General features: G+C 36.4%; 1 protein-coding gene across 22 annotated transcripts in view; it reads left to right on the top strand.

The window, feature by feature from the left end:
• Positions 1-15,654, top strand: part of LOC136847979 (palmitoyltransferase ZDHHC20-B-like) — a 110,984-nt gene that overhangs the window by 31,621 nt on the left and 63,709 nt on the right. For all 22 annotated transcript variants that reach the window (XM_067120126.1, XM_067120168.1, XM_067120064.1 and 19 more), the window contains one exon: positions 5,905-6,043. In XM_067120126.1, the coding sequence (XP_066976227.1) occupies positions 5,905-6,043 (139 nt within the window). The remainder of the gene's footprint in view (positions 1-5,904; positions 6,044-15,654) is intronic.

Genomic DNA, 15,654 nt, shown 5'->3' with positions numbered 1-15,654 from the left:
GTAATTTCTCTCAGCTGTATAAGTTCTGTTCACAGCATGGCAAGGCTCGGCAAAAATAGTGTAATTTTCATGTGAACAGTTTTGTCTCCATGTGAATATGGAACATCTGTGAATATGAGGTCTAATTTATTACCAGAAATATGCATAGGTTCCTCAGTTAGCTGGACAAAGTCGGAGGATACCCAGAACTCAGAGCTGGAATATGAATTAAGCCACTCGCTGTGATTTGCAGGAGAGTTTCCACAAGTAGTGAATGAAGCTTTTGAATCCTTGGACAGCCATACTAATCCTTTCCAAAAGACAGTCATATATAGAGTCATCGATATTTGTATTGCAGTAAACAGCAAATAGTTAAACATTGTACAACTTACAGACAGGAAATTTTAAAACGAACTTCATTGCAACCACACACCATATTTTTCAGACGATGAAAGGTCGCCCGGATTTAGTGTATACAGCCATACCTTGTGCATGTGGGATGTTACGATGATAAATAAAGTAAGAGCCATGAAACTGGGATTAAAAAGTCAACTTTAGATTCACTCTTAATTGCTGACTGCATTCTTGCATATTGGTGTTTTTCTGTGCTCGGTCTTTACATTCTATGGTAGGAAACTGGTTTTGTCACAAACAGAACAGTATGTTGGCTTCTCTGTTATGGTTAAAACCTCCATAGTTGTATATACACATGTATATTTGTAATTATAGTAACAGGAGCTGTTGTATCTTTTCCAACATGCTATTAAATGAAATATGAAAAAAGAAAGTGCAATTTAATTAAGCAAAAACATAAACATACTAAAATAAAGAATATATGCATGCAAAGAAGGGTTCAAAGGTTATGTTAAGGATGAATTGCCTATTGAGTAAGAATTTTGTGACAACTGATTCTGTAACCGTATCTGTCTCAGAAGGGGTAGATTGTCATTTGAGTTTTGATATCAATTTAAATTTAAACATTTTTACAGTATTATATTATGTTCACAAAAGGAAAGGAAAAACTAAAAATCTAAATGATGACTCATGGCAAGCTGATAGCAGAAATTCCAATAATTTTCTTGAAATATATATGGCAAAATCAGATGAAAAAATTTATAATACATAAAGTCAAGTAAGAGAAATAAGAATATGGATTAGTAATACAAAATAAAATACTCTGTAGGGATTACACAGTAAATTGTAAGGATTAAAAGGTGAGCATTATGATTTTTGATGGATAGGTGTAAAATTTCTCTTGACAAAACTGTTGAAAATATGTATATGAAATGCATTTACAATAGTTAGTGCTTCAGTTTATAGTTAAACAAATAGGAATATGTAGTAGAAATAAAGATATTACAGTGCAGCAGCTGCAAAGTGAAGTCCAAGAACTAAAAGAAAGCAAGCACACTTCTTCAAACATTTTGAATTTTAACCCCTTCGCTTGGGCATGATCATGTGAGCATAATATAGCTGTAGATGTTTGATCTGGCGTGCCTCAGGTGAGGATCATTATTTTGTGCTGTGTAGGTTGAATGAATTTTACAGGAACAATGGTCAATTCACTTGAATGGGCCTTAAATAATTTATGGCAATTCATATGGTAATACAAACATCTCAGTACAGGATAGAGGGAGATCAGTGTAACTTAACATTTTGTGGGAAAATGTACTGCTTCTTCCTATCGTAGGACGTCTTGTATATATTTGCTCGTAAATATACCCAGGGATTGCTGTTGGTTTTAGTTCTTATCTTTTACATTTCTGTGACAGCTATAATTGTAATTTTGCAAATTAAAGTGCTACAAAGAAACATTGGAAAAAACTTGTACAATTCACTAAAAGGTACTGCATCTCCTCATCGTAGTACATACATGTCATATATATTTTACCATAAGTATACTCAGAATTTGTTACTGATTTTAGTTCCTATCTGTTGTGATATTATGGAGCCTGTAATTGTAATTTTACACAAAAAAAAAAATTAGAAAAAACATGCATAACTTGGTACAATTAGGATATTTTTATTAGCGTCTTGGTAAAGAGGTCCTGCACAGGGTTGAAAATATTCACTTTCAATTTGCTGCAGAAGGTACAGAAAATTTTTTAGAATTTTTTCTTATACCATGTGCATTTGATGTGTTTTTTTTTAATTGGTCAACCTTAAATATTGCAGTCTAGGGGTGTTCTTAATATATATTTTAGCCTGGCCTGTAAAGGTTAAAGGGGAGGTCTCCAAAACTTTTGCCTACTAAGCTCTTTATGATACATATGAGAGAATGAGAGAGAATGCCCTAATTAAATTTGCAGGGGAAAACCTTTTGTTACATAGTGCAGTGTGTTTCATCCCAACCTCATTAAAGAATAACCTACTCCAGGTCCTGAAAGAGGACTTGAAAATTGATAAGATAATTAATCAAGCTTCTTGGTACACAATATGAGATGTAAAGACCAGACAGCAATGTGAAATAAGAAGGCCAGTACCCTGTTTGCCACATCTCAAGACTGCCTGGAATACATATCTTGTGAATCAAGATAAGGTGGATAAAGACCCATACAATTCATCTGTGCCCCATAGAAGAAAATGACCCACATTGATGATTGGAACCAGCATGTTGAGGGACACCTCTGGATAATTGCCCATAAAATGGATAACAGCTCTTAAGCTGAGTTTAAAACAAGAAAAAAGACTTCTTTAAACATTTTACACCCCGACTTTGCCTCAACAAGGGACAGGATGACAAATGGTCAGTGGTCATGTTTGGTCTATCAGCAGACTGAGTCTTGGCCACAAAGGAAGAGCCAATGGAAGACTTAATTCCATAAATGAATCATGGCCCCAAACAAGGCATAGAGTAAGTTGCCTTTCCTTGAAGTCAGAACCAATAGAAACTCGGTCATTAAGGTCAAATGAAAAAGATAGGCCTCCTCCAATGGTGCAGGGAACTCGTAACAGACTGTACTGCCAGTGCAAAGTCCCAACTTCTTGGTTTTAGAGGACCTTGCAAAACTGATAGGAAAATTCATGGTCAAATGTGTTGGAAACTGTAGCTGTAGAGCCAAACTGTACCCCTCTATGTCAGAAAGAGGTAACTTCATCACACCATCTGCTAAACTAAGCTCACTTGCCTTATTATAGACTGGTAGTTGAAGCTCACAAAGGTCTCTTGATGGCTGTAGTACTGATCATTGAAAAGCCTCTCTTAAGCAGTCAATGGTGGATAATCACTATGCTTCAATTTGAATGGAATTCGGCAGGAATGTGGATCCTGTCGAAGTTAGGCTGCTTGAGGAGATTCATCCAAAGCAGCAGGCAAGAATGTTTGTACATTCCTGCTGAGACCACAGGGAAGCTGCCAGAATAATTTGTGTAAATTCTGACTAGCTCATTTTCATTAGGACATGCTGCATTTGCCTGAAGGCAAAATGTTGTCCATGCTTGAATCATTCCAATTCTGCATCTTTGCATTCAACCCTAAGCCACAGGTCTGATTGGTGAGAATAATACACTGCAGTCTTGGTTTTTTTTAGTCCTGTTGCTAAGATTTAGTCCAAGAACATGACTTTCAACCTTCAAAAGGTCTGACCCAGTCCTTGAAGGATGGTGCAGTTGCTTTGAGTATAAAGAAAATGCCTTATAACCGAAGAAAATTTATTTGATAACTCTTCCATGACTCTGGTGGCCAATGCCTTGGCACTTGGAGATCCAAGAGCCGAGTGTCCTTCACAGGTGGTTGTGTGTCTAGTTGATGCCAAAGGTCTTTAAGAGCACATGCTGGAATTGGAAGTGGACAATCCTCAGACGTGGTCCAAGCTAACCACTACCTTTCATTCTTTCTCTTCTTTAACCCTTAAAGGCCAGGCCGAATATACATTAACAGTACTCCAAGACTGGGCATACTTTAAGGTCAGCCATTTTTAAAAAAATACACCACTGTAAAGAGGATGATATCCAAATGCACATGGCATAAGAAAAAAATTCTAAAAAATGTTCATTAACTTCTGAGTGGAGTTAAACAGTTAATATTTCCAACCAGTGGAGGGCCTCATCCATGACACTCGTAAAAATACGCTAATTTTAGTGAGTTATGCCTGTCCTTTCTAATAATTATTTTATTTTGTAAAATTACAATTACAGCTCACATAATATCATAACAGATAAGAACTAAATTTAGCAACAGTCCGCAGTACATTCCCCCATGAAATCTCAAGTCACACTAACCTCCCTGTATACTGAGCTGAGGTGTGAGTGTTGCCGTAAGTGTTACCATATAGTTATTTATAGCCTATTCAAGTTATTGGAATGTTTTTGCACACAATTTGTTCAAATATTATGATGCAAGAAAACACTAATCATATGAGGTGAACCAGAGAGTTTCTTACACAATTATTGGTGGTCAAAAAAGCCCTACCATCCATTAAGGGTTAAATCTGCAGCTGAAAACCCTTTTGAACATTGTCAACAGACTATAAACCCAAGGGGGCTCCAAATGGAAATCAGCCTGCAAAAAAGAGGGAAGTTAAAGAAAAAGATGATAATAATAATGATAAATAATTAAGTAAGAGGGAATAGACAGTAAACTGATGTACCTGAATTCAAGAGACATCATCAGAAAGCAGGAATGAATTTGCTCCTCACCTTAACATTTGGAGATCAGAAGACTCCACAACTGCACTGTGCAAACTATTCCACATTTTAGTTGTAGCCAGCTAGCAAACTGATTCTAGAAAACAACACATTTTTTGCTGCAGCAGCTGGCCTAGCTTTGTGAGTATTTTATGTAGGAAATATAATGAACTGACTTACATCAGTGTCGCAAGTCAAAATTAAGATTTTGTAAAATGAACTTGAATGATGACATAACTCTGTCAAAGAGTTTGAGATAAGAGTTAACACATGAGTACTGAAGATCAATACTCCAAACAAGCAAGAGGAAATGAGTTACGCACTTGGGTATAATAGCTTCCTCAGGAAACATTCAAAAACATTTCTGCAAGATACCAACTTTTTGAGAAACAGGAAATATTACATATATGATTCTCAAGTCAGTTTCTTATCAAAAGACATGTGAAATCTGAGCCACAGGCATTTAAAACCTTACCACTTAAATGTAAATCAGGCAGGTTGAAGTTGAGATAGAGGGAATGAATTAAGATTTGCCAAGACTGGCTGTCAGATGAGGGCTTTCACGAAAATGTTGAAACAACACTTGCAACCTCCTGTTCCTTTCATTTGAAGGAAGAACCAGCTCCTTCTAAGCTTTAATAACCCTTGTGAGATAAGTCAACAGTAAGGCTTGCATGAAGTCTGAATGCTTCAAATTGTTCTGGATACCCAAAACACCTTAAGAGTTGGAAGAGCTTAGCTTGGTATTCTTGCTGTTCCTCTGTTGAAGGGACCATGACAAACCAGTCAGTTAGGCACCTAATAGGATGTACTGTATTCCAAGTTTGTCAGTCCAAGCCTACCCAGGGGACATGGTTTGAGTGAAGATCTGTAGGAGATGACATGCCAGTTCATAGGGTGTACGATTAGTACTTCACCCCTTGGGGCTGATTGAATTTGAACATAAAACTTGTAACCTTAGGTTCAAGAGAAACCAAGAAATTTTTTTCTGATGAACCTCCTTGCTGACACTGTATCTCCAACTGGAATGTTAATATTTTGCTATCGAAGTTTTAAAAAGTCCTAAGAATTTGTTATTAAAGAGAACAAGTGGAAGGTTTTTGAAGGTTATTGATAAGAATGGAAGATCCAAAACCTTCTCAAAATTTTAATCTGGGCTTGTGGAGGAGCACAGAAATCTATTTAAAATGGGTTGCTTGTTAGGGTCCTATATTCTGTAGTTTGAGAATTTTTATATTAATTTATAGTTTACATTTCTATGTGCAGTGTACTTTGAATTTTTTTTTCTTTATTTTTAAGAATCATTTCGTGCCCCCATCTTTCAACTTCGAAATACTTGGGTGCAAGACAAAGATGGCTTTAGTTTAGGGGCTTTTAACAACTTCATCGAAGTTTTTGGAGACAACAGAAGTCTTTGGTTCTTGCCTTTGGCCTCCAGGTGAGTAAAGCATGTTTTTGTTCTACTGTAATTTTTATTTTAGTAGTTTTATTCACCTCACCTTCGAGTTTTTCTTTTGGAAATTCCAGGCACTCCTTTCAGTTTATAATTGATGGCACCTCAGTTACCAGTTATCTCATATGGAAAAGTAGATGGCCACTTTCAAGAAGTGAGTCATCACTTGCACTTTTAGTTTACTACATTTTTTATGCAGAGCAACTTTTATTAAAATGTTTTGTACATTGAACTATCCAACACTTTCTTAGCCATTACTGTGGAGTCGTATGAATAATTGTATATTGTAGCAGTGAGGATTAGTGTGGATGTTTGTGACATTTGTGTTTGAACTGTTGAGTGACAGATTATGATATAAATGTTAGGATTTATCTAGTTTTCAAAACATAACTGCATGTTTATTCGAGCTGCAAATACCTTAGTACTAATTGCTATGGAGATGATGTTCTGAGTTCATTATTCTGAGTAAGTTATCGTACCAATCAAACAAGGAGCCTTTTCCTATTTTTCATTAAAATGTTAAATACAAAGGTAAATTTGATATAGCCCAATTTTGATTTGGATCATTAAGGAGTAAGTTTTTCACCTACTCTTGTTTGTATGGAGGTGCTGATGAAAGTTGCTCAATCTTTTGACTGGCGCTTAAATTTTTTGTGTGCTTGCAATTATTTATTTTTTCTCTTAGAAAATAAAGTTAATGGTGCTGGTTTTTAAAGTGCAAGCTGCATCTGCACATTTATAATATGCAAATTTTTAAGGTAAAAACATATTTGTCTGCATGCAGAAGATTACCTGACTCTTATAGAGTTACATAGTTATTCAGTCATTGCCAACAGAAGCATCCTTTTTGAGTTGATTACGGGATTTAACTCTGTTGTTTGTGATGTGAATGTAGCAGAGAAGATACTCTATGTGGCTACAGTGGGAAAAGGAGACAAAAATGAAATCCAGCTAACCAATTCTCCTGCTGCTTGTGGCGGATATGGAACTTTTGTTTTTCGTGATTTGTGGAAGTCTCAGGAATACATATTCTTTAGAGAAGAGAAGGGAATTTGTAAGTCAACACACACTACAGAAAACTGCAATTGTAAGTACTGTAACTAATTTATATAGTGTTTTAATCATCATGTGTATGAAGGCATCAGAAACTGTAGGTGGCCTTTTACATATGTTTCTGTGATGACAGTTTAGTGTTTCCAGGGATTTACAGTACTGTACAGTGATGTAGGTTTGCAAACTATAAATTTGTATCTTAGCCTGTTTTTTGTGTAAGAAGTTAAATGTGTGTAGTCTTAGAGTTAAAGGTGTAGAACTTTTGGTACGTGAAAATTTATGCTGCCAGAACTTTTATAAAATGGTAAACGAACTATTAGTTGTGTGAGATAGGTTTACATAATAGTCAAAGGTTTACATAATAGTCAACTATGCTTGTAGGCTTCAAACTTGACTTTCGAACTTTTGTGCAATGTACATTTTCAAAATTTGTAAATTTCTTTGCTGTTATTTCTTTTTTTATCTATTATATTTTTGTTGAATTGTTTTAAATAATCAAACATCATTGATGTATGAAAAATGATCATCGGTATTTCCATGGGACAACATGGTTTATCCATTCCCTCACATGGATTTAGAATAAAAATGACAATGTCTGCATGAGCATTGATATGCAGGTATTGTTTTCTGTTTATCAGCATCATATTTTTTATTGTTATGGCGGTGTTTGTATTAGCATTATAGTATGCAGTTATTGCTTTCTGTTCATCAGCTTCATATTTTCACGGTTTACTAGAACTAGTGAAAGCACACTCATTCTGATCAACTCTGGTTCACATTTTGTCTGTATACTTTGTTGACAAAAAGTTTTTGAAATTTAGCATTGACCTTGAAAATTTTTTTTAATTTAACCTGGCTTCAAAACTTATACATACAGTCAGTTATACTAAAAGCTCCAGTCTTATCTCCTGAATTTAACTTAAGCTTAATTCATTTCATGTCTTTCATGCTTTGTATTACAATTGAATTTGCTTGGATATTTAGGTCTGCTGGTATTTTCTTGGTTTAGAGGATCCCGAATATTTAGAAAGGTATTGTTTTATGAGCCTCCACAAATTTTGGTGAGGAACTTTGATAACTGAAATTCATGAGATTCATGGCTATTTAGTGCCTCTTATCGTATATAGCCTTGGCCTCCTGTTTATGTACAAGGCCATGATGTCTTGTTCAGCTCCTAATGACTTTCATACTTGTTACCATGGCTGTATATAATTAATTATCCTTCTGTTAGGTATTTTGGATTTTGATGTGCTTAGGATGGATATGCCCTCAGTACTGTGTTTTTGTCAAAATTAGTGAGACTACTTGTTTTAGCTAATAATTATTTATTTAAATGTTACTGTCCTTTATCAGTTAAATTTTTTCCTTTACTTCTTTGTTACTGTTTAACTCATGTATAGCATTAGCTTGTGGGAGAACTTTTTGTACAGTAGCCTTCTTGTTTGTTTAAAGGTAGGCAAATTTTGAGTGATAATATATAAAAATAATAATAATAATAAGAATTAACAATAATAATATTTTCTTCAAAGTGTAGCTGTTACTTTAGGTTTCCTAAGGTCATAAAAAGATGTTCTGTTGTTTTAAGGTTTTATTTCCTTGGACATTTCAACATGTGCTCTGATGGTCATCCACTGAGGGTTAGAAAAGTGGATGAATTAAGATATACAGCACAGGTATGTATAGCTAGTGGTGGATTACAGTTAGAGGGTGGACTGGCGCACTGAGTTCTGATTGGCCACATGTTGGTGTTGTTGCATCATGTTCCAAAGGTGTTGCAATCTTCCTTGTGTATTCAATGGAGATGGCTAGAGGGGGGCTGGGGTTGGCTGGTGTATCCCCCACTAGTGTAGCCTAACTGGCATGATAGCCTGCTCAGGTAAGAAGACTCTCTCTCTCTCTCTCTCTCTCTCTCTCTCTCTCTCTCTCTCTCTCTCTTCGGTGTTTGGTGCCAAGTTGGGTGCTGGTTGATTTCTTATATCTCTCCTTATGATAGTGGAGAGAAGTTCAGTTTCTTTAACTTTTTTTTTTTTTAGTACCTTGAGAGTGCGCTGGTGACGTCATTGTGTTTCTTAGTCTCTTAAGTTTTGTACTGTATTTATTAACACTCAAATCTTTCATTTTTATTTTGCTGGTAATGATTCAAAAGTGGCCAGGAGGGCTTAGAGTTAAGTACAGGCTGACCGTCACTGATCCAGCAATCATTAATCCAGTTCCATCACTAATCTGGCACTAATTTTGGCTAGTGCAGTTTCAAAATTCCCTGGTCACCACAGTAACCTACCACTACTGTATGTTGGCGCTACTTGTTTGTGTACATATGTACCCTACGCACACGATTGCATTTATCTTTTGGGTTGTAAAAAAATGAGAAAGTGCAGTAAAAATATAAATAAGAATACTGTAGCATAAAATATAAATAAGAAAATCATAAGCGTAACAGTATGAAACAAAAAAAACTGTAGCAAGTTCTCCAATGCCAGCGAATGAATTTGAGAGTTTGTACATACTGCACGCACACAATTGCATTTATCTTTTGGGTTGTAAAAATAGAGAAATGAGAAAATACAGTAAAAATATAAATGATAACAGCAGGAAATATAATTTAAAAAATCATAAGCATAACAGCATGTACCAAAACAAGCTGGTGCAAGTTCTCCAGTGCCAGCTAATGAGTTTGTGCATTCGTACTTGCCCTACACACACAATTACGGTTATCTTTTGGGTTGTGAAAATGAAAAAGGAGAAAATGCAGTAAAAATGTAAATGACAATAGTGTAAACTATATTAAAAAAATTCCAAGATGAAGAGGATGAGAATCCTGACAGCCCTTCACCTCAAGACATGTAAATGTGCATAGTTTCAAATTCCAGCTCTTCACTTTGGAAGCAGCAGTGATGAGCTTTCTTGTGTAAGTCAGCAGAATACCTGTACCAATTATTTTGCCTGTGCTTTATTAAAATTTCACTCGATTTTCGTTCAGTCTTTTTTTTTTTTTCTTCTTATTAACCAAACTTGTACTGATTTACAGGGTATTTAAAGGTAGGATGAGGTGGTTAACTGTTGGGTTGAGTGTATTCTAACCTAACCACTCTGTAATCTGGCAGAATCACCAATCTGGCACCCTGCAGGTCTCAGTGATGCCGGATTAGTGATGGTTGGCCTATAGAAGGCATCCCAATGTATGATTATTGGCATGTAAGCTTGTAGATGACATTAGATTCTTAACCCGTACTGGACGGGCATGATCATATGAGGCATAGTAATAGCTGTAGAGTTCAGTTCGGAGCACCTTAGGTGAGAATTAATATTTCGTGCCCTACAGTTTGAACGAAATTTGCGGGAATAATGTTCAAATCACTTCAGTGGACCATAAATGACAGATGGCATCTCTTACGGCAACACTAGCACACCTCAGTACAAGATAGAGGGGGATAAGTGTTACTTTAGATTTCATGGGGCTATGTACAGTACTTCCCCATCCTAGGACATCTTTTTTTATATTTGCTCATAAATGCACCCATGGATTGCTGTTGGTTTTAGTTCTTATATTTTGCAGTAGTATGTCAGTTATAATTGTAATTTTGCAAACTAAAGCACAAAGAAATATTAGAAAAACGTAACTCATTAAAAGATGCTGCATCTCCCCATCTCAGTACATTCGACCGCCCCCCCTGTATTCGCGCGGGATATATACCACAACCACCCCCGAATAGCTGAAATCTGTGAATACTTAAAACCCCCTCTAAAAATGCATATAACTGCCTATCTTGAAAGTTCAAATGCCAAATGTATTCGTAAGGTATTGTCCCTTATCAAATATACCGTAAACTGTTATCTTGGTACTCTAGTATTAATCTTCGAAATATTAATATTAGTTCAAAGTCATCTTAAAGATTTTACCCTTAAAAATATATATGTATGTCCTTCTAACCCTTCCAGCCAATAAGAGAGAGAGAGAGAGAGAGAGAGAGAGAGAGAGAGAGAGAGAAGAGAGAGAGAGATGAACTGAGTTCTGTATATCTATCCATCTCTCACCTTTGGCATGAGAGAGAGAGAGAGAGAGAGAGAGAGAGAGAGAGAGAGAGAGATCACTGAGTGGGCAACATATATTTGACCAAGAGTGGGCAACACTTTCTACCCTTCACGGCCAATATGTCAAGATATTTGACATATTTGACAGGTTACACCCTACCCCCTCGCTCCAAAGCTTTCGAACAAGACTGGGAAAAAGTTGAGGGGAAAAATTTTTTGAACTAACACCTTAGTAATTCACTATATGTTTTCTTTAATGAATTGATATCTGTTTACATTAATATTAATATTTGAAAATCTGTAAATCATTTATTTATCTTACAAAATGAATAAACATACGTATTACATACGCATAAAAATTCTCTCACATCAGTAAGAGAGAGAGAGAGAGAGATCTGAGAAAGGCAGAGAGAGAGAGAGAGAGAGAGAGAATTATTATTTTTATTATTTAATTTTATTAATCTTATTAAACTTAATATTACAGCATTTGAAAATTAGTACTGTAAATCATTATTTTATCATAAAATGTATATGTAGGTACAGTATAGTAATTATCATGAAAATAATATGAAAATACTGAATATTGCTCTGTTAAATAATCCACAAATAGACGAGTTTCCCATGAATAATTTATAGATAGGTTCCACAGAAACATCCACGAATAGGTGAGTCCACGAACAGCTCGGTTCGAATGTACATCTCATAAATATTTTACCATAAATATGCTCAGACTTTGTTACTTATTTTAATTCTAATCTGTTATGATATAGTATAAGTTGAAATTGTAATTTTACAAGATAAACAAAGAAAATTATTAGAAAAAACATGTATAAGTTGATAAAATTAGCATATTTTACGAGTCTTGGAAAAGAGGCCCTGTACAGGGATGGAAATATTCAATTTCAACTTCTTGCAGAAGGTACAGAAAATATTTTAAAATTTGTTTTTATTATACCATGTGCATTTTTTTCCTTATACCATGTGCATATGCATATCTCCTACTTTCCATTGATGTGTTTTTTCTGAAACTGGCCAGCATTAAACTTTGTCCTGTCTAGGGGTGTTCTCAATATAGATTTTAGCTCGCATATTAGGGTTAAAAGACATCTGCGTTGTTGACAAGTAGTTGGGCATTGTTTGTCTTAGGAATGAAGTGGGAATAGGGATGGGAATTTCTTTCTCTTATTATTACCATTATATTGAAGCTTTATGCTACTGCATTATCCTGGTTATGTATTGTTGCTATTACTGTTTTGTAAACTTGGGACTTTGCTGACTTATTTTGCAAATAGGTCAGAATTAGAATAGTTAGGTTGTGATTGTATTAGTTTCTGAATATTAAGGCATAATTATGTGCCTCATGGGGTTTCTTGGACATTTTGGCTGTCTCAGGAATCAGCAGTGAATGGGAATATGTATGGGTGCAATTTCAGTCGAATAGCCACATATTGATCAGATAATACATAGAGCTTTTTGGCAGAATTTCTGAAAATAAGGTATTTGTAGACAAAATTATTAATTTTTAATTAGTTTTAAACATTTTGAATGTTTAAAGTTCCAAAGCCATTCTAACCATGATGATACAGTTTTAAACATTTTGAATGTTTAAAGTTCCAAAGCCATTCTAACCATGATGATATTGACTGTTTTATTTTCTTTTTAGATGAAAATGAAGCATGTTATAGTTTGAAATACATATTTGAACTCAATATGTTAATTTTGTTTCGTGGTGACAAGTTGATAGTACAAACTCAGCTATCATGAAATAGCCTTAAACTGGGCAGGATGCAACTGGGTGCCATAAGTCATACATTTGAAAGAACTGTTTTGGTGTAAATGCTTAGCTAGCTCCGGGATCCTTGCAGTTATGTTACAAATATTCATTCTTCTGTGCGCCTCAGGAATTTTTTAATGTGCTGCCATTCTTTCCAAGACTTCCCAGCTTATTGACTGCCTTTAGTGTTATTCCATTGACATGGGTTCATTTTCAGTGCGTGTGCACTTTATTCTTGTTCTTTTGTGTTATGTATGTAATAATTTGTGAATTTTCCAGTGGGTGTCCTTTGGCCAGCAACAGACTCATTGTTGAGTTGTTACTGTGAGCAGCCAACTGTTCTTCAGTTTGGCTTTAGCAGTTTTTCCACCATGAATGATGTAACTTCTGTCGTGATATTATTCAGAGTTTATTTAATTGCTTTGATGTTCTACTCAATTAATTTCTAAATTGGGGTTTTGCTTAAAGTATTTTCAAGCTGTTAATGTAAGTTTTCTTCCTATGCATTGTTCTGATTGGAGTTCATTGCTTGCATAGTAATGTTTGCTTAGGCCACTCATTTTGTTTTGCTTAATAATGATTACCTGTGATAGTCCATTTTTCCTCAGCCTATTATGAGATTTTTTGGTATAATTACTTTATTTTTTTGGCATTTTATTTCCATTAATGTTATGTCTCATCATACTTATGCTTGCATGGATGCTAAGTCCTGCAGCACTTACGTGCTGTTCGGGAGAAGGACCATATTTTTGGAGCCTTTTTTGCAGGGACCAAGTATGTTCTCCAGTTCATACTTGTGCAGTTTGTAGGAATTGGTCTGAAAAACATTATTCATGCCACTACTTGATGCTGCTATATTTCTCATCTCTATTGATATCTCCTTCACCCAAGAGCCTCCTGACACTAACTGCTAAGGTCTGCCAGGGCTGTTGTCTGCAGGTCCTGTTACCTCTGTGTATATGCCACCCATCTGCCTACAGTCTCCTCTTCCATTTAAAGCCAGACCACCTTCATCCACCTCTGCATTCGAAGCGTCAGGTGATGACTTCTTTTTTAGGCTACAGTCTCTGTTTGCTCTTCAAGGACAGTTCCTTTCTGTTGTCAACTGGAAGGTTCAAGAATTAGACACGGCTTCTGGTGTTTTTATCCCTGCAGTGTCAGTGTCTTGTTCCCACTCCCTTTGCTGCCTGCCTTAGTGATGTTGCCATTCCGGTGGCTTTGGCCTCTTCAGCCGTGGGTTAGTTCACACACCTTACTATTGTTAGATTCTCCTCTGATCCTATGTATCCAGAAAAATTTTTGTCTGGTTTCTGATCAGTATATGTGACTATTAAATTGAAACTTTATCCATCTCTATTCCCATTCACTGCTGATTCTTGAGTAACCAGTATGTCCCCATTAAGCACCTACAGTAATTATGTACTGTATACTAATATTGAGAAACTAACACACCTAGTCACATGCTGTTTATTCATTCTGACCCAAGTCAGAAACTGACATACCCAATCACATCCTAATGTAATCATTCTGTGCTATTGTACCTGCTCAAGTTTCCATGCTTGCCAAGACTACCTGTGCTCATACCCCCTTCCTTAAGTAATATTGTTTCTTCAGTATCCATAACCCTGATGACTCTTGCAACATTTTTGCCTTTAGTTCCTGCTCCTACAGTGGTTCCTTCCTCTCCTTTGATGGCTGTACTTGCAATGGCTCCTTCCCATCACATATTTTCTCTGCAAGCAGAGCCCTTGCCTGTAGCTGTTTTGGCTTCCACTTCTTGTGATTCTGCTGTCTTGGCCTGGCCTGAACTTCTCGAGGGTTAGCACACTATCCTGCCTCTGAGGCTAAATGATATCCCTTTGCCCAGTGGCCTTACTTCAGTCCCTGTGAGACTGGAGAGTGTCATAAGGTCACAAGTGAGTTTTCTTTGTTCAGTAAGCATATCTTCTTTGCCATTAACATTTGTCAGGATTCTTCAGGGACTTCTCTCTCCCTGGAGTGCCTTAGTAGCATGTATCCTTATTCTCCTTCTGGCGTTTCATCTTCCTGTAAGCTGTCCGCAACTCACCCTTCAATCAGTTTCTTGTTTCCTGCTTGCAGCCATGGGTTGTACAGGCTCCTTGTCATTTCCATGAATTCTTTTTCAAGCAACTTTGCCTCCAAGCTCCAGGGTTGCTAATTAACCTACACTGTCTGGATCATATGCTTGTCTTATCTCTCTGCTTTCCCCAAGCACTTCCCACCTCCCACTCTTTCATGGACCATCAAGAGTGTTAGGTTTGACTCCTCTCAAAACTGTATTGGTTGAATACTTGGGTGAAGAAAATGCTCAGCACCTGTCTCTCTTTGCAGGGTGGCACCTTGTTTGTAAATATCCTTAATTGGGTCCATAACAACTTCGGTATTGACCACCCAGCTAGACCAATGCATGAGTCCCCTATCACCACCTTTCATAATGATAAAGAAGCCTCAGGTTCAATACACTTGGGCTCCTTCTGGCCACCAGGCCAAGTCCTTGTACTACATCCAGAAGGACATTATGATGCATGTGGCTGGCTCCAGTCATGGTTACAGCAAGCCTATGAGTTAAGAGTGCCATCTGCCTTTAGTGTTTCAAAAGCCTTGGAAGTTTTATGCGATCTAAGGTTGGTGTTTTTTTTCTTTTTTGTCTTGTTTCCTTCAGTTGCAATGCAGCCTTGCTGCCAAGGAAATTGCAGGAGTTCGTTTCCGTATAATC

The sequence above is a fragment of the Macrobrachium rosenbergii genome, chromosome 2, assembly GCF_040412425.1.
Source record: "Macrobrachium rosenbergii isolate ZJJX-2024 chromosome 2, ASM4041242v1, whole genome shotgun sequence".
Lineage (NCBI taxonomy): Eukaryota > Metazoa > Arthropoda > Malacostraca > Decapoda > Palaemonidae > Macrobrachium > Macrobrachium rosenbergii.
The sequence above is the reverse complement of the archived record's forward strand: the minus strand, read 5'-3'. Positions and strand labels throughout refer to the sequence as shown.